The 23,389-nt window shown below is 39.7% G+C and overlaps 2 protein-coding genes across 2 annotated transcripts; both read right to left on the reverse strand.

Moving 5' to 3' along the window:
• Positions 1 to 1,868: 1,868 nt before the first annotated feature.
• On the reverse strand, positions 1,869 to 6,623 carry LOC121340141 (cytochrome b-c1 complex subunit 7). Its single transcript, XM_041412659.1, has 4 exons — positions 6,536 to 6,623; positions 5,263 to 5,334; positions 3,365 to 3,531; positions 1,869 to 2,106 (listed from the first exon to the last, which is right to left on the reverse strand). The coding sequence occupies exons 1-4, from the start codon at positions 6,552 to 6,554 to the stop codon at positions 2,029 to 2,031; spliced, it is 336 nt and encodes a 111-aa protein (XP_041268593.1). The 5' UTR covers positions 6,555 to 6,623; the 3' UTR covers positions 1,869 to 2,028.
• A 2,236-nt stretch (positions 6,624 to 8,859) lies between these two features.
• MTERF3 (mitochondrial transcription termination factor 3) lies at positions 8,860 to 23,320 on the reverse strand. The gene is made up of 8 exons (XM_041412658.1): positions 23,219 to 23,320; positions 22,456 to 22,798; positions 19,952 to 20,104; positions 18,774 to 18,963; positions 15,665 to 15,812; positions 14,365 to 14,436; positions 11,485 to 11,646; positions 8,860 to 9,117 (listed from the first exon to the last, which is right to left on the reverse strand). Exons 2-8 carry the CDS (start codon positions 22,781 to 22,783, stop codon positions 8,923 to 8,925), a joined length of 1,248 nt encoding a protein of 415 aa, XP_041268592.1. The 5' UTR covers positions 22,784 to 22,798; positions 23,219 to 23,320; the 3' UTR covers positions 8,860 to 8,922.
• Positions 23,321 to 23,389: the final 69 nt, after the last annotated feature.

The following is a 23,389-nucleotide window of genomic DNA, read 5'->3' on the forward strand; positions in this document are numbered from 1 at the left end:
ATTTTTAGATACTTCTAAACATTTCAAATACACACCCATCTCTGCCAAAAATGGTAAATAACATTTTCCTTACTAATACCAATAGCCCTCCAAGATACAACTAGACAATTCAAAATGCTTCGACAGAAGACTACTTCGGACATTAGGGAAATTTAAAGTTAAAAATTATCAATCCAAGTCAGAAGCATCTGAAAACTCATCTAAATGAAGCCTCAGTGAGCAGGAAAGCTCTTAACATGGCTTTCTTTTTCCTCTTTCCCTTGAGCTGCCCAAAAAGATCATTTGGAAAGACTCTTAACTTCTACTACTCACCTCTGACTCTTTAAGATGTTACACCTGAGAGTAAAGGGGTCAGTGATTTCAGATGGTTTAGGCCAACTGCAACGTGGCTGCTTTGCACTTCACTCAAAGATCAGCCTATTTTTAAGCATCTTATGCCAACAAAGCCCCTTTGTACATATCAAGTAATTTTTGAGAGACTTTTTTCTTAATCAAAACCTGTGGTCAAATAAGTACAGTATTCCACACATTTCTAGTTTTCATAGAAATTTGACCAGCTGTGAAGTACTACTTTCACTTTCACAATGTAATTAAGTCTTCTAATATAATTCTAAGAGATAATGAAATAGTTCTGATTTCATTAGAAAGCTATACTCTAATAATTCCATAAAGAGAAGTGTGAAACTTCATGCCCTATTTGTCTCTTGGAAGAAAATCATGAAGTTCCTAAAAACACATCAAATTATGTATGCTTCAATCATTAGATTTTACTACAGGAGAAAAAGGAAGCCTCAAATTCTTAATATATTTTCCATACAGACTTAGGAGGAACATTGGCAATGAAGGTATTTTTGCAGAATTTTCTTTTGCCACATCAGGTTGTCAAGTTTTGAGGGATCATTGTATCCATCCTACAGATGTAAGGGACTTAAGCAAGCAGGTGAACGTCAGTAACAGAGTGATGAACAAAGCTAAAAGCTTCTAATCCAGTATTTTATTTATTTGGTCATACCAATTCTAAACTGCAGATGTGGTTTGCTCTTTTTTCTTTTGGTAAACTGGGTGTTGTATTTGGCAGACAAGCATGCACAACAAAAGGAAAAACACTAACCTTGAGGCCATCATGCAAGATTCTGTACTTCATCCAGGTTACACAACAGGCTCTGAATTTCATGCCTTATACCAGTATCTGCATCAAATTCACACTACCATTGAACTATGGAAGACTAAAGTCCAGGTTTTCAGCCAGTAAGGGCCAGTTTTTTCTGCATATGAATCACTAAAAACTAGAGCATGCTTTAGGTGATGAAAAAAACCCATGAGAAGTTAACTATGTTAAGTGCTATGTTGTTCAAAGCACATCAGAATACCACTTTTACTCTTTAAAAGAATAAAAAGTCTCAAAAAGCTGAAGTGAGACATTCATTATGGTTTACATGAAAATAATTTTTAAGGCTTAACAATGTATATGGTATAAAAAGTTAGGGAAACATTTCCCATTTTATGATTAAGGAATCATCTATATTTTCCTTTTTTACAATATATATCTGCTCAGGTACACGGAATATTACATTCTTCTGTCTCACAATACCATTGTAACAGCAAACACTGGTTCTGTATTGTTGCCTACAGGGACAAGTGACAAATGAAGACCAAATCTTCTTTAACTTAAGAGAGCAACTAGCACCAACAGTCCTGAACATTTCTAACCTAATTCTATTACTGCAGAAAACAGCTGTATGATGAAAAGAGTAAGAATCAAAAGCTGGGATGAAGACTGCATACCACAAAGCTAATGTGTAATGTATATGCTCACAGGAACGATCTGAACATTAGCTTGTTAACATTTAGAAAGAACTCTTCCAAGATTTTTATAGTTTGACATGTTTATTTTAGTTGGATGAACAGATTCAATGAACAAGCTGAAACAGTATTCCTCAGGCCCACAACTGCCTCCCTATGGACTTCTACATCCAAATGTTTAAAATATCAGAAATATCTGGATATTTGCATGAAGTAGTTCAACAGTTACTTCTTGTTCCATGCTTCCCTTTCTTGTCTTTCACGGATTACTTCTTTTAGATATGGTTCGAGATAACGGTGATCCTGAAAAAGAAGAGATATATAGAAGAAATATATTTAAACTTACAGCAAGGTCCAAAAACATCTCAAGTCATTCCTATGGACTGTTTCTTCTGCATTCCTTCCCACGTTTGACTAAACACCAACCTATCAAGGAAAAAAAAACCCAAAAAACAAAAAACCTCAAAACAAGCAAACAAAACTACCAAAACAAAACCCCCCAAAACAAACCAACCAAACAAACAAGAATCCAGCCTTACTTACCCTGAAAAGGTAAACTTTGTATCTGCCAAGTCTGTGATGACAAGTTCTGTACTGCAGCAACCACTAATTCCTAATGCCTCATCAACATTAGCAGGCAAAGTGATGCTTCCAGCTATGCCTTTAGAAACAGTGTTCTTTTTGGCAGATACTCAAATGTGCAAGATCCACTGTAATTAGTTCAAAGTCCAACAATAATACTCCAGATAATCTCTTTTTGAGCTTAACTTCTAAACAGCACTGTAAACTTGCATTTGATAGAACACCCTGGCCATGTTTAACACTTACAAACCAAACTTCTGCTTGAGGAATTGACCAGTTATTCAATGCAGCAGTTACCTAAATATGACCTATGAGACCACAAGAAACATCCTCTGCTTATTCAGAGATGCATTAATACATCTCTCATGCGTTTATACTCTCCTAGAGTCAAAAGTTTGACGATAAAATTCCTCCCTGCCAGGTAACCTGGAGAAAGCTGAGGTGGACAGTGATGCAAAGTCTGTCAACCAATTTACTACCAAAAAATAAAATTTAGTTACATCTGATAAGGAAAGTGCAGTTTGTTTTTTGAAGTACAAGGTGACACTTATTTTAATGCATGATTTCCCTCCAAATTATTCTTCCTTGGCACCTTCAATGAATAAAAGTTTTGGCTCAAGATTTCCTGCAAGATTAAGAAATTATTCAGAAAAGCAGGAGACCTTCTTTAAGAATTCCAAAGCTATTTACATTGTATTTCTTTATCTGACAGCTTAAAAGAAATGCAAACAATGTGCTGTGATTCTGAGGTGCAGCAGCATAAGCTTCCGTCATCTTGAGAAAAATTTAGTAATTTGTACAGAAAAACAGATTTCTAAACTGCAATCAAAAGTGTTTTCCAGAGGTACTCCATGAGATACTGACTCATTCATGATAAAGAACATGTAAACATGTGTCTCCCCAGAGAATGAAAATCCCAACCACCATTCCTAGCAGTGCCATTTAAGACCTGCACCTTGGAAACACTCCATGCACATACCTCTTCATACTTCACCCACTGGTCTTTGGGAAGGATCTGATGTTTCAAGCTTAAGTCCAGCGCTCGCTTTATGCGAAATACTCTCTCATTGTACAGATGCTCTGGAAGTCTCTTCAGTGCCTCTTTCACATCTTCATCTTCATGCAATGTATCATCTCGCATTAACCCTGAACAAAGAAGAATTCACAGTACCACTGAATGAATGTTCTTCAGTAAGATTTAGGACTGACACATGTACCATGGGCAAAACACTGCCAGCACAAACTTATGAAGAAAAGCCAAACCAATCCAGGAGAGCCACTAATTGTTCAGAGAGAACATGCAATCCCAAACACTGACTTTCAGACTTCATTTACTTTTTTCACTCCTTTTCTTAAAGAGGAATAAGGAAAATGGGTATTTAATTCAATGTGCTTCATGAGAATATGCATATACAGAACAAAAACTTCTCTGGATCCAAGGGGTGAACTCATGTGCATCTAATTTTGTATCTCTGTTAAAGATGACTGTCCAGGTAAAGGGTTTTTGAGAGCTCTGAATCCATTAGAGTCAGTCAGCCACAGATGAGACTCCTTCAGTACTGAAGAATTTTTTCCTAAATTGCCCTGTTCATGATGACCAGACCTCTGCTGACTATATGAAGCTATGGAAACCCAAAGCTCTATGCTGGTGTGTGAGCTCCAAATTAGAAGTTAAATCAGGGAGAAACACCCAGTCTTCTCAAAACTAAGCACACTCCCACACCTTCTGTGGAACACAGGATTCTTGAACACAACCAACCTTTCTGTAAGGTTCAGTATTAACAAAATAGGACAATATTACTTCTGTGGCATTCCGAGATGATTACTACAACATACCTTCTGACTTGTGCTTAAAGGTTTTAATCTCATGTAACTGTTTTGGCAGTAGTGTCTCAATAAACAAATATTTGAGTCACATATTCTTAAATTCAGTTTCGTAATTTATTTCAAAGGCACAGGGAGCACTGCTTCTAGTTTAATCACTATATTAAATTTCATGCTTTGCTAATTTTTCACTCACATTTCAAGGGAAGCAGCAGAAGTAAGAATTTCAGCAGACAGGCATTACGAGGAATTAAGCACTGCACCTTTGGAGGAAGGATCTAAGCTACTTATTTACAGTTTTCTTGTAATTTTTTTCTAATTTCCCCAGGGCAGGTATGTTAACTTCCTTTAAGAGATTTGCTTGTATTGTGGTGAGCAATAAACTGCAGCATCTGAATATTCAGATTCTTGTCATACAAGAACTGTTCTGCCATCTAAATGGTTGAAACAAACTTGGTAACAACTCTGAATAAACTGAAGACAACACCATTAAGGGACCCTCTTCTCCTTCCTTAAGGAAGCCCTGTTTTGACACCCATTCCACCACTGTGCAGGCCAGAGTGATGCCAGCTGAAGTTATGGTTTGGACACAAAGGGCAGAATAACTGTAATCTTTTCTGCACTTTGGATACTTTGCATAAGTACTGCAGATAGGCTGACTATGATCAGTGGGAACCTCTCCAGCTTCAAGGGCAGTCTTTGGGTTAGAAGTCACTGGCCAGTGAAAGAGACTCAGTGGGGAAATGTAAATAATTGAGCTTTCACGACTGCTTTGTGAAAGTTTTTTCAACTTCCCCAGCCTGGCCTTAGCTGTTATAAGTTATATATATATATATTATATATATATAAAAATATATATTATATAGAAGTTAATTCACTGGAACATGAGCAAACACAGAAATAATTGAAGCTATTGTCAACATTTTTGCCACAAAGTAGTAGCTAGTTTTGATCAAAAGGACTTATGCCATTGTGTACATATGCCACCCATGACCCGTAACTAGTTTGAGAACTGTTACATTTGCAGTTTTTAAAACTCAATGAAACACTTACCATATTTGTTGAACCCAGCTGCATTGTAATACCACTTGCAAATCCTGTCTAACAGGCGACCACCTCCTGCAACTGAACATGACCATCATCAGTAGCACAGCAAGGTAAAATTCAACATTAACACCTTACTGTGGCAGTACACAAATATTTGCTGGCCTCCAACATGTGCAGTAATGTAACATTTTATCAAGTTTGAATTTGACCATATGTGACTTGGGCTCTACTTCTCAGCATCCCGTAACTGACACTGAACTCACTACATACAAGAGTTTCACCCATTTCACTAAATCTGAATATTAGGCTGCTTTAAGGCTTGGAAAAATGCTACCAATTCCTCATCAAAGACAGCAACAAAACTCTTAGACTCCATAACACTTACATGAGCCAAACCCATAGTCTACATAAAACAAAACCATCAGGCTTTTCCAATAATTTATCTAGGTTCCTTGGCTTTCGCTATGTGACTTCAAGCCCAGCATATTATTATACTGTTAATCTTCTGCTCTCCTCTCCAGATACTCGAATGCTATTCCTTTTCCAAGGAGCTGCCAAAGTCAACCATGAAATTCACATCAAAACAAACACCAACCAAACAAAAAAAATTAATCAGACAAAAAAACCAGACCTCCACACCACATATGGCACGTTCACCTTCCTTTAAGTGTGGTTTGGGACGGCAGAGGTGCTTTTACACATTATCAAACACCTCAACAAGGGGTCTGGAAGGGACACGAACGGCACAACACGGGCAATGCAATGCGGGCGAGCTGTTTCACATGACGACTTTTAAATCATCAGTCTCACCAGGTCACCCCCAAAACACCCCACAGGAGCTCATCAGAGCACTACCTCAGCAGGTTACTTAGTTACTCCTTCGTCCTTTAGGGCCAGACAAGGAATAACCTCAGACCACTGCGCGCCGAGTCGGTATCCGCGCAGGACAGCAGTCCCCGAGGGCCCTCATGAGCAGCCCAAGGCTTCCTCCAGTGCTCCCGAGCACGCTCTACGCCCACAAAGCTCAGCTATCGGGGCCAGGCTCCCGCCGCCGCCACGGGAAGGCCGGCAAGGAGCCTCGCCCGGCGACTGTGGAACCGGCACTCGCTGTCCCCGTCAAGGGCATACGGTGCACAGCGGCTCCCCAGCTCCCCCACTCCCCGTCACGGCCCGCCTCGCTGCCCAGCGCGGGCCGAGGTGAGCCCAGCACCGCAGGCGGGAGCGGGCCGGGGACAGAGCCGACCCCGCCGCCGCCCCCCCAGCGCCCCCGCCGCCTCACCAGGCGCCCTCGCCGCCATCTTGACCTCGGCGCGCCGCGCGGGCTCCTGGGTAAGGCGCGGGGCGGGGCGGAGCCGCCAATGCCGGCCCGGCGCCTGCGCTCTGGCGGGAGGGCAGAAATAAGGGACAGACGAAAATAAAAATAAAAATAAAAATTAGCTTTGCAAAGCACGATACGCAAAGCAACAATGGGTCACGCCAAGGAGCAAAAACCTATCTCTGCTCAGGTATCGCAGCCGCCAGGTGAGCGGGGAGCACAGAGCGCTGCATCTGCCCAGGCCTTCCTTCAGGAAGGGAGCACTGAGGTTTGAAAGAAACAAACTGCGGACATGGGGGGAGCACAGAAACAGGCAGGACGCAACGCAGTGGGTCATTTCAGCCAGAAAAGTTTGTGGTTTTATTTATTTTTTTAATCGTAAAGCCACAAAGTTTTTGTCACGATCCTCAAAAAGTTCTTCGATCCCCTCTCCCCTTCCCTTTTAGCACTCCCTTTAAATGTTTTGTGTTCATTCTTCATCTATTTTGGCAGAAGCTTGTGCATTCAACATTTCAAAGAAACTGGTTTAGCTCTGGCAGCAATCATTCCTACATTTAAAAATATTAAAGGAATTTAAAGCTCAAAGTTTGAGACATTCAAAATATATAGACTGTAATATAATTTCTGTTACAATGGTTTGTCACATGGTAATAGATAGTAATAAGGCTAGTGGAGAAAATCTGCAAAAGTTAACTCCAACATTATGAACCCACATATTTTCTATTAACATTTTTACTGTAAACACTATTTTTTACAAGATTGTTTGAAGATTAGTTTATTATTAGCATTTAATACAGTCAAAAATCCAAGTAAGCATATTTGACTTTGGATACTTTTATTTAACAGGAGGAAATGGGGGAAAGTGCTTAGTCAGCACATTTCACCATGAAATTTCTTATGCCTCTCCACCAAGAACAGTCTATTTAATAGAGTATTTCAAGCAATCTTTCCAGGCCCATGGAACAGGAAACATGAGAAAAAAAAAATACAAAAGAGATAATCTCAGCTATATACTGCAGACAGTGAATGTGATTTTTCAATGTGTTTCAAGCACTTGTTTTTCAAATTCTTAATTTGAATGAATAAGAATTTATCCAAAGTCATAATCCAGAGATCACTACTATTCTCATTCTTTAAATCTCTAATCTTTCTTTATTTCCCACCTATTAGTAGAATTTAGCCTTTGGATTTTATTCTGTTGTGTGCCTGAAAATTGCTATTTTTACCTTCAACAGTGCGGTCTTAAAACATTGAGGCTTTTTCATTAAAGAAGCTTAAATCCAAATTAAAACATCTGGGTTTCAGATTTCCTGAGCTGTTTTTAATGAAGAAATTCAAACTTCTAAACAACATCAAACAGTTCTGCATGTGGATTATGCAGCTTTTTCGTTCTTCCCAAATACATTGCGAAGCATTTGATAATTCCATATTCATGTGCTTTGTTTAATGATAAGATTAAGTATTTTCAATACTCCCGTGATGCCCAATGTCAGAATTTACTGCAGCTTTTACAACTGACCAACTCTATCACCTTAATATACACTACAGCCTCTTTTCATGTGGTTACTTGTGTATTAAAGCCACACAAATCTCATTGGTATGGGGGGAAAAAACTGAACAAGGGGAAGAGAAAACTAATTAAAATAAAGTTCTTCTAGATTTCAGGGACAGTAACAGCTTTTTTTCTTTTTACAATTTTCGTAAATTTTGTTTGCTGGGGTTTGGTTTTTTTTTTTTTGACATTTCTAACCAGCTTTTAGGATACTAATTTCAGCAGCCAGCTTCAAAAAGAAACACCTTTGCAACCTATTGAAAGAATGCCTTTCTGTATGAGGAGTTTCACAAATTAGTGGTGTAATTATTTCTGCCATACAAGAATAACATTATTATTACTAGCTCAAGCAGGTAAACACAACATTACTTCACTACCACACTATCTTGCTATTCTAACTTTTGGGGAAGAGGGTGAAAGGAGAAGATAACAGAGGGCAAGACAAGGAATAAGTCACTAGCTGGTTTTCCAATCTCCCAAAATTCTGCTATTATCAAAAGAAAAAAAGAAAAAATTTAATTTACCTTTCTGTTAATGTGCTGCATCATCCACTTTCATTTAAGTTAGTGATTAATTACAAGGCTTGCATTAGTAGCAATCAACATATTGGCTCAATCCTTCTGAAATACATTTTAAAGTTACTATAAGTATTACTGTAAGCCTTTAAATCCTACCTGCTTCATAAACAATGAGCTCTTAAACCAGTAATTAAAAAGTTAAGAGACCTTAAAGGGAAGTAGTTTTATAAAATATGTTTATTTTGCAACTCAGTTCTATAATTTTTTACATTTATTACTAATCAAAGCGTTTTTAAGAAATTTTCAAAGTCCTGCATAGACGCTTTGGCAATCTCTGTACAAAACACCTCGTCGGGCAGGGATACCAGCTGATCCAGGGAGATGTAGCTGGGCTCTGCTGGGTCATACTGGGCTCTTCCCAGGAATGCAAGAAACATATGCCTCTCTCTGATTCGCAGTAGCTTTGAGTTGAAAACCTAAGAAAGAAAAAGGGAAGAATTTTTTAGGTTGTCTAAACTTCAGACCCTGAGGCATCAAAAATAAGAGAATTTTTTAGACAAACTAAAGATCTAGGAAGCATCCAAGTAATACACTTATTTTCCTTTAATTTACATCCAACACCAGGTAGGTTACATTTATATATAAATTATCTAGACTCTAAATAAATACTTCAATGCAATATGCTGACATACACAACAAAAAACGGAGTGATACAATACACCTAATGTGCTAGGGATTTGTTTCTATCTACCAACTGTATTACTTTTGTGTAATCACAGCCAAGAAAGTGGAGGTATTCAGTAACAGGGAGCACTTTCCCTCTAGCATCAGACAGATTCAAATGACCACTGTTACAAGGAAGAAATTAAGAGGTGACCACATGGCATAATGCAAATAACAAAATGGTACAGTGGCAAGGGCAAAGGTGAGTGGATGTGACTCCTGTCATCATAATGTGGCCAGAAGGCACAGTGTAGTGGTTCAAAGCAATCATTTGTCTTCTGCTGCACAGCAATGCCTACCTTTGAAGATGCCTGGCACAAAAAAAAATAATCTAGACAGTCAAAGATGAGAACAGTGGTAGGGGAAACACAAAAGAAATCAGCAGAACATTTTAAAAGAGAGGGAAGTGGGGAAAATGAGATGCACAGTTAAGTTGTAAAAGCAAAGATCTAAGTTCATTCCTGAGCAGTACAACTGAATAGAGAGAGATGCTACGGGGGCAATAATGAGGACAATATGAATGCTACAGGAAGCAGAGATTTTACTAAAAAAAAAAAAGGACTCTATTGATGGAAGAAGAGCTCCATGAGGATGCAAACTAATTTGAAAAAAGAAGGAAAAACAAAACTACTCTTCCTCCTCTGCCTTCCTTGAATTTTAAGAGGCAGTCAAAATAGAGGAGACAAAAAAAACCCGAACACTTAACCATCATTTATGGAGATAGCTGACAGAATGGTTACAAGAGCAACTGTAACATCAGAGAGAATGTGACCAAAAAAAAAAAAAAATCCTGTATACTTCCTATTTTCAACCTTATTGTCATTCAGGATAAAAGTGAGTACAGATGGAGACAAACATGCATTTGGGAAGGCACAAGTTAAAGGTCCAACCATATACAGTCCGATGTGCACTACCTGTATCCTGGAATTCACAGTTTTCAAGGGAGAAAGGGAAGAACAGGAAAGAGAGGGAGAGACTGTGGCAAGAACAAGGAACAGAGGAAACACTTCACTTACCCTACCAAACAAAAGGAAGAAAAATAATGAGGTGAACCACCATAAAGCCAACAATAAGACAACTGAGAAGAAGTGAGAAAAACTTGCAGCCATTTACAGGAGGGCAAACTGACAAAGATGAGCATAAAAGCAAGCAAGCATCCTTGTTAAGTAAAGATAGATTAAACAGCAAGATAATCAAAATCCTGAGGAGCAGTTTTATTCCCCCATGCAATTTTGGCTTTCTAGCCACTTAAGATTCTCTATTAAGCTTGCTTTAGAAAGAAAATTACTGCAGTTCAGAAGTTGTAATTTCTGCTTTCATTTTCACCTTGTAAGAAGATTATTCAATGCCTACATGCAGTTGCACTAAGTGACTAACACTTTGACTTTTAATTTGTGAGGAAATAGCAGTAATGAGGAGGTACCAAAAAACCCCAAAATAGTAATCAAGAAATGAATCTATTTTCAATCCTGTGGTATTTTAGCAATTGCTGCAGCAATAAGAAGACCTATGATAATCTGATTGTCTAATGGACAGAACCTCTCTTACCTTTACACTGTATTTTCAAATCCTAAAATTTTTAAAGCTTATTTTTAAAGTAGACAAACCTGAAAGAAATGTTTATATTTATAGATATGTTATCTAATGAACAGATCTTCTGCATAATCTGTCTTTTCTTGTGTCTCTATAGATATAATGTTATCTAATGAACAGATCTTCTGCATAATCTGTCTTTTCTTGTAAGATTAATAATCTGCATAATCTGTCTTTTAGGTAAGATTTCAGGCCAAGCAAATCCCTAAGCAGGCAGTAATCTCTTGCAGAACACAGAAGACATCTCTTGCATGAACACAGAAGACATCAGCATGACTACCTCTGTTGAAAACTGTAAATATCACAAGACTGTGGGTAGTGATATCATATATGCTAAGGGAAAATAAGCAGCAGTTCCACATGGAAATCCTCAATAGTTTCTGAATTGCTAATAAAAGTTATCTCAATTAGAGTAAAAGCTGAAGAATTCACTTATGTTCTGCATAGAGCAAGGCTCCACCTTCAGCACATTAATGAAGTGGCTGTGACAAGAGCAGCTACAGTTTATTCCCACATTAACAGCTCACCTGAGGAAAACGAGTAAGCATGTGGTGGGGAATGCCCATTATGTTGTGTAAGTAGTCAAATGTCTGTTTGAGTCTCTTTTTACTTGCAGTTAAAATCTTGGGAGTTTTACACACTATCTGTTGAATTTCATTACGTTGAAAACCAAGTTCAATTTGACAAACCTGAAAAAGAGCACAATTTTACCTTTGCAAGTCAGCAAATTTAACTTATTTTAATCTGACACTGAAATAAACTAATGCAAAATTCTTCTATCCTTTTACACACAGCAACAAGAATGCAAACCACAAAAATATCTGCCAATTCAGTTCTTCTCAAGTCATACAATGCAAATTATTTATTGTTCTAGATTAAAGTGCAATTTGTTTATAGAATATCCCCAAAATAAAGATAACTTCTGTGAATGTTATGTATTTTCCAGTTTGTCTGAGATATGAACAAAAAAAAACACGTTACCATATATATGGCAGTTAAAAGCATAAAAATTCTCCACTAAGAGTCCTTTATAATTTTCAATACCAAGCTGTCAAGAGACTTTCTTCCTGTGGAGCTGTTGAGCTCTGTAAAACACAGCAATCAAATAGCTAGTGCCTACTTTTGCTAATGTGTTACCTCTTTTGCTAATGTATCCAAGTTACATTCTTATAATAGGGAGTATAATTTCTAGTCTTCAACTTAAGACTGCCGAACCTAAAAGAGATGTGTAGAATATATAGTGTATTCAATTTACTCTACAGTTCAATAAAGTCTAAAGTAAGATGTCTTTTTCAGAGACTGCCTTGACTTCAATTATGATTTCCCAAAAGGAAAGCAAAACACATTTTTTCAATAAAATCATGAGCACTCCTCCCAAAGTGCAGAATGGCAAGCAATTCATTGAGTTGTTGAGAAAGAATTCAGCATACAAGACTGTCTGTTAACTCAGTCATTTCTTCTATCCTCCAGTGACACTTACAAGCAGCTTGTTTTCAGTCAGAAGTGGATGTGCTTGCCAGTTAACATAACCAGACTTTCATATCAAACTAAGGTACTTCAGCTGGCAAGAAGGTGGTGTTTTTGTTTGCCCAGTTTGATGTGCCAAGACTGCAGCTCTTTTCCAGAACTGCTTGTCAAATATGAAGGGAGGACTTAGAATCTGGGTTTTGAATTTACCTTAGGACTTCCAAATCCTTGCAGGGAACTGTTTCTAAAGGCAACTATAACCAGGTCTTTCAAGCCCTCATTTTAACTTTTCTTCTTTATAAATATTTGTGCACCACACAAAATACCAATCAACTAAGACAGCATTCAAGTATGAAAATAAGTGTTTGCACGAGTGGTATCTTCCATGGACCTGAGGTGGCAGGGGTAACTTCATGCATCAAGATACACAACTGGAGTTAAGACCCCATGTTAAATCACTGCAGAGGTAATTGTGGCAAGAATCTTGAGCTTTTATCTTCTACTCTGTGACACAGAACAGCTCCCTCGACATGATCAGTGAGCTCAAGTGTAAGTTGCTTTGACTGCACTCAGTCTGACAGCAAACATGTTCAATATTCAATAACTCTCTAGGCCACATGCTAATATCATTATTGCATAAGCCTCAGCAACAGTCAACGAAGTATGTTTTATTCCCACAACAGGCAGTGGTAATGAAAGCTTTGACAGGTTTTACCCTGTCAATGAATCTCTATAAACCCTCAGAGGATGGACTAAGCCATCCCTCAGCACATTTAGTCCATGACTGGTATCTTATGACAACCAAGATCAGCTACTGTACTTGTTTCTGAATAAGAGTCCATTCAGAACGAGGGACACAACCTGATCGCTTCTGAACTGTTGGTAATGATGTCACTTTCCAAGTACTGTCCTCCCACCAGCAGTTTAGGACATACAGGTCTGAACACAGATTCTGAATCCAGTCTCCTGAAAAGCTTGAGCTGTTAAGAATGAGTAGATTCCAACAGTGGGGACCTAAAAATCCAAAATCCTTCCTTTCTTTCCCTTTCTCACACGTTTTAAAAATAGAGGTGCTATGCTGTATTTCTTGGTAGATAAACAAGATAGTCACATAGAACTAAAGACCTCAAAAACACATTCATTATAATAATGGCTCCCTAGACTGTGGAAACAATGTGTGTTTAAAAGAAAGCACTATTAATTAGAACAGTCTGCTACTTTCCAGTCTCCTCCCTTACCACACACACATTTCAGACTGCAAGATTTCTAGCATTTAATAGTTTCAGAACAGTGAGCCTGTCTGAAAATTATACATCTTGATTTATAGTTATTTGTTATAGAATAATGGAATTTCACAAATTGTTACACTACATCATGCTGTTTGGCCTCGATGGCTTTACAGCACAGTAATTAAAGCAATACACTTACATTTTCAAAAGGGAAAGGAATCCCCATGGGTTTGAAGTTATTTACCCAACAGTTGTTAATAATGACCATCTGCTATCAGACAATAGGTGTCAAATGCACATTTTGGCAGGCTAGTTACCTGCCAGGAGAAAAATAATCAACTGCACATTTCTTGCTCCTAAATACTCACAGACAATCCAAGTTAGCAAAAAACCATAATAATTAAGGGGAGGGGAAAAAAAGACTGAGTATTTTTCTACTCATTAAAAAATGGGTGACCATTTATGTCATCATATAGTAACTTTTGGTAGGAAGGCAATACATCAGAGTAGAAGACCGAATAAGGTAACACTCCATGCATTAAGTAGGCTTGCAGGCTATAGAGGAAAATACATTCTTTAACAGTTATTTTATATCACCACTAAAATTATTTCATTATATTCTTTCTGTACACCATCCTCTACACAAATTTTGTCTTCTGACAACTCATAAATTATATACAATACACTTTTACTATCTATTCATAAGCTCACCTGAAGATTTTCTTTTACAGGCTCTATTTTGCCAGTTAGTAGCCTTGGAAGACGAATTACCAGATCCTTTGTCTACAATTAGAAAAAAACACATAAATTAAAGAGTTTTACTGAAGGCTTCAAAAAAAAGATCCTATATAAACTTTTTTTTTGCATTTCATTTTGTATTTCATTCTATCTCTACACCAAAGATGAATTTCCATGAAACAGCAGTATGTTAAAATGCAAAACATTACTCAAATATGTTCTTTTGGAAAACAAAAAATAATATAATTGTAAAGCAGACAGGAAGAGGGAGTAAAAGCATGCATCAAAAGGAGAAAGTATGCTCAATTGCCCATTTTCTCTCAGCCCTCAAGATGTTTCTTCCCATCTTTTTAAAAAAAAATAAACAACACACTACCTGATGAAGGCTATAAAAGGATTTTTTAGTGGCAGTGGAGCTAACTTCTGAATTTGGTTAGATCACAGTGTAACAGCACTACAAGCAATACTCCACATTCCCTGAAGTGTCTGATTACTTGTAATCCACCCTGAGTACAAGGTGATGGCTAAACCTTTTTCTAAGGAAATGTCTCACCTCAAGTATGGAAAGGCCAGCAACAGGGCACTATAGTAGCTATGACTGTTCAGCTAATAGAAGAACCCAAGATTCCACTTGGAATTTGACATTCATTGCAATCCCCACCTACTGCAGGACACAAGTAACACTGCCCACTTACTCCAGGCAAGTCCAGCTGCTACCTGCCCTGAAGATCCCAAAGCATGGTGCTGAATACCTGCTGAGCATGTAATGAGGAATGCACTCATGAGCACACACAGAGGTCACTCTTGGTGAGCTGAGCATATGAATTGGCATTTATCTTGATAAGATATTCACAGATTAGACTATTTTTTAAATTATTTAAATATGTTACTTAAATATGTTACTTACTTATTATTTAAGTGTCTTAAAGAGATGAAGAGCACCAAAGAATTTTCCAGAAGTTAAAAGAGCTGCTTGCTGTTTCAGTAATTAATTCAATCCTCTGATCCACCTCAAATAATAGAACTGGACATACACATGCTTATTTGATAATAACCTGTAGCAGGTCATCTTCAGAAACTGTACTTCAGGTCCTCTGCATGTTAGATGTTCATATCACTTCTACAGTTAAATCCATGTTACCTCCTGTAACCCTCTAGTGACATTACTGATGTTAACACAATGTTTGCTGATAATCTCTGAAAACTTGGAGTATTCATACTGCAAGACCTTACAACTGTCACTAACAAAATACCTGAAGACTTCAGTCTTTACCTTTTTTACACTGAGACCAAGTTCATTTTTGAAGAAACCCAGTCTGTTATCCAGTCTTTCCACTGAAAACAACAGCAAATATGGAGCTCTTGAGACCATCTGAGCAATTTCCGACTTACCAAATTTTTTTGATTTTAGGTAAGCCACTCTAAAAAGAGAAGAAAAACAAAATAAAATCCAGTGGTGAAAATTATATTGCCTCCATTTATTTAGTGATCACTTAAATTCCTCAGTGATATCTTATAAATGGACAGATGTTCTAGCATTAACATGCAACCCTGCCAAAAATAATTAGGGTGAAATCTGCAGTTATCGTAAAAGCAAAATACCCTCCCTTCCAATTAATTAGAAGTAAAATAAACCTCAGAGCAGAATGTCAATACTGAAGACAGATTTTAATTCCTTCCAGCTGTACTTAAGCAGATAACTATGTTAACCTACATTAACTACCAGTCTGTCTCCTAGATTGCAAACACATTAATAGGGTATGGACAAGAAGATATATACAGCCTTTTGCTATGTTAATGAATTCCATTTCTACTGCTGAAAGAACAGAGTACTATACCTCATACATTCCCATTTTGCCAATAGCACTGGAGTAGAAATATCATACAGTGATGCTATGTGTAGAGATAATGTTGAAAAAGACATTTCTACATCAGCTGAAGTTGTGTTTGCCACAAACAGGTTCCTATTTTCAGTCACTGGTTTAACAAGCGAGTAACAAACATCTGGTTGTCAGAAAGCAAGAGGAGTTGACTGAAGTTTTGATATTTAACAGAGCTTGCTTTCTTCCTTTCTTTCCAAGTCAAAACTTTTTCCAGACTTTGATTTCAGTGAAAGTGAAATCCTGTTTCAAGTACCACTTGCAGTAGATGATTACCACAGCTCCCAGAAAAAAGGGCTTGAAGAGGGGAAATCCAGCACACCAAGTAAAGAGACACAATTAATCCACATACTACCATGTACTAAACAACTAAACTATCACTTGGAGAGGCTTCCTCTGGTTATGGATGAGAGTAGTTGCAATATGAGAAGTATTTGCAGTCAGATCAACTTAGAGCATACAAGAACTGGTTTATCTGGTAGTAATTAAGATACTGAATGGGTTGCAGGATATTCTGCAGAAGCAGATATTCCGCAAAAAATGGGCTTTCTGTTAAACCATGTCTTGTGAAGAAAAAAAAATAAAATTACCTTCCAGTCACTACAACTTCCCTCTTTCCACAAATCCTCAGAAATTAAGTTATCACAAGCCAAGAACTCCCAGATGGAAGATACAAAAACAAGCTCTAAAGAACCAATTCCTAACTGAGCAGGCACCACAACACAGAAGGTAGCCCCTAGGCTCCAGACAATGACAGTGGAACTGGCACAGCTTCCAAGCACCCCAGAAACAGCTAAATGAGCCAATTAAAAATCAAATCTTTTGGCTATCCTGACTCCTGACTTCTTTTCTCTTAATAAGTCATTAGCATTCACACTTGAAGCATTTCTTCCTGGAAAGAAACTTAAAAGAGGGATGGCAAGTTTGTAGTAACCTGACTATAGAAAACTGAGTATTAAAGGAACACAACTATCCAACCTGGCCAAAGCTTGAGATACATCTGTGAGTGCTGGCACCGAGGTTAGCCCTCGTTCCACTACAGGGCTCAGCAGTTCTATGTAGCATGTTAACAGTTTGAAGTCATCATTAACACCCGCATGAAACAAAGCATCTGGTGCAGCTGCAGTACAGACACTGATTTGCAACTGTCAAAATTGTTAGGAATTATGGAATGTTTTGACTTTTACAGTGTTTATCTCAAGTCAAATGCCAAACCTATTGAAATTTGTGTTTTGTTTCCTGGCAACATGGAATCCATAGCAATAAAACATTCCAGAGTGATGTAACCAATACCACGTCCATCTGCACCGAACTGTTTATGTAAAGGTGATACTCAGCTTTCAAAAGAAAGCTATTTGAGACACACTCACTTCAGTCTTTACAGCACACCTACTTTAAAGCCTGCAGGAGATCATTCACCAGTGTAAATCTTACAGAAGAATCATACTGCAGAAAATTAAGAAGAAATCAGATTGCTCTGTTTAGCCTCTTCTTTCCTAACTAACCAGTGCCACAGAAGTGTCACTGAAAATTAAATCTGACTTCATGGAAGAGCTAGGGTATTTATCACAAAAAAACCCACAAACCTCTGTTCAGAAGAGCTAAGCAATCTGGTCAGATATCTAGACTCAAAGCTACTGCTGTAAAATGACACAGGGTATTTTTTTGAATATTGTTTCTGAAAGGCCACTTACTGAACAGAAGTTTAGAAGAACAGAGGGGAAAGAAGCTAGGTCTATGTTATACAAGAGTCTAGTCATGTGCCTGTTTCTAAGTATCTGTACTTTCAGATTTCAGACAGAAATGCTACTACATGGAAGAGCCAAGACCACAAACTTTTTCTCTGGAGTACTGGGAAGTTTTGAGTTCATTAAACATGCACATACATATACACATGAGTTGTTCTGAAAGAAAACTATTGAATTAGGAATAATATTATAAATTAAAGTTCATTGTAAAGACTGAAGAACAATTTAGGGCCATACAAGTGTAAACGAACACAAATTAGCTCATTGTAGTATTGTGTTGAGTTTCAGCTGGACAACAGGAAAAAAGTCACCAAAACCTCCTGCTGCTATTAGATGTCAACACAAAATAAATCTTCTTTGATTGCAGAAATCATGAGGTTTCAAATTGTGACCAAAGAGTTTAATCTTGCTCTACAAATTTATGTAAAGCCTAAGGGATGTCATTTTGGGAAGAAAGTTGACACGAGTTAAGCAAGTGGCCTAAGGTGGCAAGCTGCTTCCTCTGTGGCAAAGAGACAGGGATGGGCAGTAAAAATTTGTTACTAGGCAGTTTTCAGGTGGATGAAGGTGTTGACTTATGATACCATCACACATTAGTGCCAACAGATGGGGAGGCACAAGAATACAGAGCCAGGGGCTGAGTAAGAAAGGAGGCAGCACGCAGCACAGCTCCATCAGACAAGGTTAAACCAACTGGGGAGCCAGATCTTCAAGCCAAGGGGCTTAACACCCTGCTACTACTCAAAAGGCTTACCTGGTTTCTAAAGCTTCCAGATCTTCACCAAGGATGTATGGATTTTTGGTCAGGAATGGTCCCAGCTGATTGTCTTCTACACCCACATCCTTAAGAAACAGAAGTATTTTTTTTACATCTTTTTCAAAGTCCAAGGTCAGTAAGAGCTGACCTGCCTTTTGACGTTTCTCCACTTGGGATAAGTCAACTCCTACAACAAACAAAATTAGAAGTTGTTTTAATTAAACACAGACCCTGCTTTCTGTAAGTGTTTCCCAAAGGCATGCTGGAATTTATAGGTCTACTCAATTTTTTGCACTGATTTTGCATACTTTAATTACCCAACACAGCAAGGCTACACCACCTTGTATATTGTGGAAAGACTCCAGATAAAATAAGCAGTCATTTTAGAAGCTTTTGCTGAGTTTATTTTCTGAAGAAAGACATTTGCAGTGAAACTTGCATGTGCCACATTTAGAGACCTGCTCTTGTTGCACAGAAGTATGTGTGCATGAAATTTCCACATCTGTTATAAAAGGGAAGATGACAATTTTGCAGTGAAGTGACTTTATATACTCACTCACACATGACAATTTCCTACTACATGGGGACAGATTCCCCCTCTCAAATATTAATTTCTACAACCTCTTTCCAGTCTTCCTTGCACGTTTGGGCAACATGGTGGTGAGAAAGCTTGAACATGGGTATCTCTGTACTCCAAGTGTTTTTTTGGATGAGAAAGAAGGTTCTTGCCAATCCCTCCCCTCTTGCCTCTCCAGGGTGCTGTGCCTCACTCCTAATGTTATGTATGCCAACCATCCTCTTTCCTTCCTTCCAAGGATGAAGAGCTGCACCTTGTTTTGCAGCAAATTAAAGCATCCTTAACCAGCCCAAAAGAAGAAAGACCAATTAAGTTACACAGTGATCCCCACCTCCTGAAGCTGTGGGAGATGCCTCCTTCTAACACCCACAGCACTCAGGGACTAACACCAGCCAGCTTTATTTCCCAGTAGCATGGCATTGCTAGTGATACAGTCCCGTTTTTGTCTGTTCACCCTAAATAACATTCTGCAGCTTTTTACTACTGGTCACTGTTCCCACCTTCAAGTTTACGAGGTAACCAGTAAGAGCAAAGCAGAAATTACAGGATCTCCAAGGCTCCTGCTATAGGCAGAGCACACAAACAAAATCACACATACCTAGGTGGACAAGTTTCGCAAGGGTTTCTGAGTGATCAACATAATCTCGGAGCGTGGAAGACTGAATGGGGAGAAGTGGTTCTGCAATGATCTGTACAGCTTCTTCCTCAGAAATCACTTCCAAAGCAGATGAAGGTGGGATGTCATCCCAGTCTGAGAAACAAATATAGAAGACCCAAATGCATTTTGTGAAAGACAAAGCTGCTCCCACCAAATGCTATACAGATCTCTTAAAATCCTTTCCAAAATGCAGGAACACTGTGCCATGTGATAAACAGCCAACCTATTATTTGAAAACATAAAAACATAGACTCTGCTCCCAGTTTTTGCCTCTGTTCCACCTCCTGGTCACTGCCTATCACCTTTTACTCATATGGCCACAAGTGACAGTAGTACCCAGCAAGCCTGCCTTCAGTCTGCTGCCCAGACCACTGCAGACAATAGATCATATCATCCTCTGGAAAAGGATCGTCTTTCATGTCTTCACAAATGCATTCTTGCCTGATGACAGCCAGATAAAAGGCTACTGCAAAGACTATTTTTCATAACCACACCAGCCCACTATTTTGTGGCTCTCCTGAATATGATGTCTGAAATGCAGCTGTTTTAACTTTCAATGTATTTCATAGCCAACTCCAGCCAAGCTGTTATGCCTTATCCACTACAGAAAGGTAAAGCTCACTGCCACTATCTCTAATAGCAAAAGGAATAGCTTGCTACTCACTAAGGTTTCAAAGGGAACATCATTATGCTTGTTTTCCCTTAAGTGTTCCAAGTGACACTTGTGTCTTTAAAAACAAGTGTCTTTAAAAAGCATTCTCTAAACAGATCTATATTTCCATTGTCATAGGAGCTCACAGCAGCAAGATTAAGATTGCTGTTCGCAGGCTAGCATCCACATCAATCATCAATTTGATTACTGATCAGATGTCCTGATTATAAACTCTTCAGGAAGGGGATTTTCAGTGCTCTATACCTTTGTATAATGGCTTCTGAGAGACCAGGGTAACACTCTTCCAAGTCAAGAAACAAAGGCACACCAGAACTCTACTACAAGTAATTCCAAAGTAATTAGGATGTGCCTAATGCTCCAGGAAGAGTTGCACAGACTAGTTTCATAGCTGTTGAAGGTCTTGCCTTTTTCTCACAGCCTCAGAAACAAAAGCACAGTAAAATGTTTTCAGCAACACTTACACATTGAACAGGAACTCTCTAGGAATCTATAGGAATATCAAGTGTTTTTTTTCTACTTGTTGAGGACCAAACCAATATACAATAAAGTGCATTCCAGATGCATGCATGTCTTTTATTGTCTCTTTAAGGTCCTTACACTTCCTATTGGGAATGATACTTCCATGATACCAAAACCCCCCAAAATGATCAATTACGTTTATTCCATTATATAAACTGACAAATGGGCAAAATGCTACACGCACACACACATCCTCCAGTCAGTCTGCTGGCAGATAAAAATCTGGCAAGTGGATAAACTGCATCGCAGGTGCAGCCACATACCAGCTGCTGACCCATCACTTTGGTCAGCACTGGGTCAGAACCAGCTATGCACACAGACCTCTGGTGCAGGTCTGAGCCACCCCAAATAATAAACTCTGTATAATCCAGGCTGGCTGGGCTCAAAGCAGAATCTGAACATAAAAGGCTGCTCAGTAATTCAGAGCAAGTTTCCTCAGCATACACAAAGTAATTGGAAAGAATGGCAATATTATAATCCTTGTTTAGATGTAAAAATAGGGGGAAAAAGTGAGTAATTTCCTCAGGGCAACAACACCAAGGCGCCGCTGTATTTATCTCCTTTCGTGTCCTTGTCTCAGAACACAGTTGGGCGAGCACTTCTCATCAGAGCAGTGCTTAAGGAGGTTTCACACCACTGCCTCCTGTTGGCCAGCCCTGATCCCTCAAACCGTGGAGTGTGAGCTGCTTCAGGTGTGCGATCTCCATGCCTCGCTCAAAATAAAAAAATAAAAAAACCCCAAGAAAACAAAACAAAACCGCAAAAAAAAACAAACCAAACAACAACAAAAAAGCCCAAAAAAGCACCCCAAAACGAGGCAAAAAAACCCCAAAACAATCAACCAAAAAAAACCAAAAAAAACCACACAAAAAAATTTAAAAACCACCAAACCCAAAAAACTCAAACCAAAACCCTTTAGTTTGTACCACCACATCTGTGAGGGAAAGGCAAATGCTCAGCAGATGCAGGTAAGGTTATGAAAACTCCTTCAAAAAAAATGGCTGCTCCAGACCTACATTTCCACCCAAAACATTATACCTTTATTTTACTTTAAAGGTATTCTTTGCATGCCACATCGACCATAACTATCTCAATTAACTACGGAGCTAATCAGAAGTGAAAGTCAGGAACTCCAAACACATATTCTAGGCAAACAGGGCAAAAAAGGAGAACCCAGCTGGGGTTAAACCGCAGCATACTGAAAACATAATTTGAGGATTTGGGAGAAATACTATCCCTTAAAGCCTCTTACCTTCGTCCAGTATTTTTGCATTCAGATCAGGTAATATTTCTGCTTTTGCTCGTTCCTGTTGTACTGAAGGCAAGTTACTTTCCGGAGAAGAGCAGGATCCATCCTCGGCGCCGCCGGGCGGGGAACAGCTCCCTAGGGACACTGGCCTGCAGGCCTGCAGTCGGCACAGAGCCGCCTCCTTCCCGGCGGGCAGCACAGCGCGACGGGCAAACTCTCGGCAGGCCCGAGCGGGGCAGCCGCCGCTCCGGAGCCCCCGAGGGAGCTCAGCAGCACGGGCCGCGCTCAGCAGGCAAGCCCAGCGGGAGGCGTGCCGAGCCCACAGAGCCATCACCAGCACGGCATCCTGCAGGCACAGAACGGCCGCGGAGTGACACCGGCGCTCCCGCCTCGCCGTAGAGCCGGGAGCGTGAACGCCCCGGCGTTACAGCAATCCCTCACTAAAAAGCACCACCTAGCTGCCTTCAGGCTTTAAACGCGCGACAAACGGAGGAGCCGGGTCTGAGCCACCGCCCGCCGCCCTCTAGGACAGCCGTTCCCTTGGGAGCACGGGGGAAGCCCAGCCCGGACCTAAACCCTCCCAGGGGGACGGGGCCCTCCGCATAAAGCCGCGACCGCACACTCTCCACAGGGCGAGGAGGCTGAGTCGGGCCGCGCCCGCCGCCCTCCCCTCGCAGGGCTCCCCACGCCGGCAGCCACTGCATGCAGCCTACAGAAGGGGCAGTGCCGCCCGGCCCGGGAGCAGCGGGACCCACCGGGGCCTCACCTGCGTCGCACGGCCCGGCACGGCCCACGTGTGCGCCCCGCTCCCCGGCCCGGCCCGGGCGAGACCACTCGGGAGGAAGCGGAGGGGGGGAAAGCAGGCAGCAGCGCCCTTCTCTCTGCGTGTTGTAAAAGGACTATGTGGTGCCGCCACCCCCCTCCCGCTCTCCGTTGC

Source organism: Onychostruthus taczanowskii, unplaced genomic scaffold (assembly GCF_017590055.1).
Source record: "Onychostruthus taczanowskii isolate IOZ18803 unplaced genomic scaffold, ASM1759005v1 scaffold4, whole genome shotgun sequence".
Taxonomy (NCBI): Eukaryota; Metazoa; Chordata; class Aves; order Passeriformes; family Passeridae; genus Onychostruthus; species Onychostruthus taczanowskii.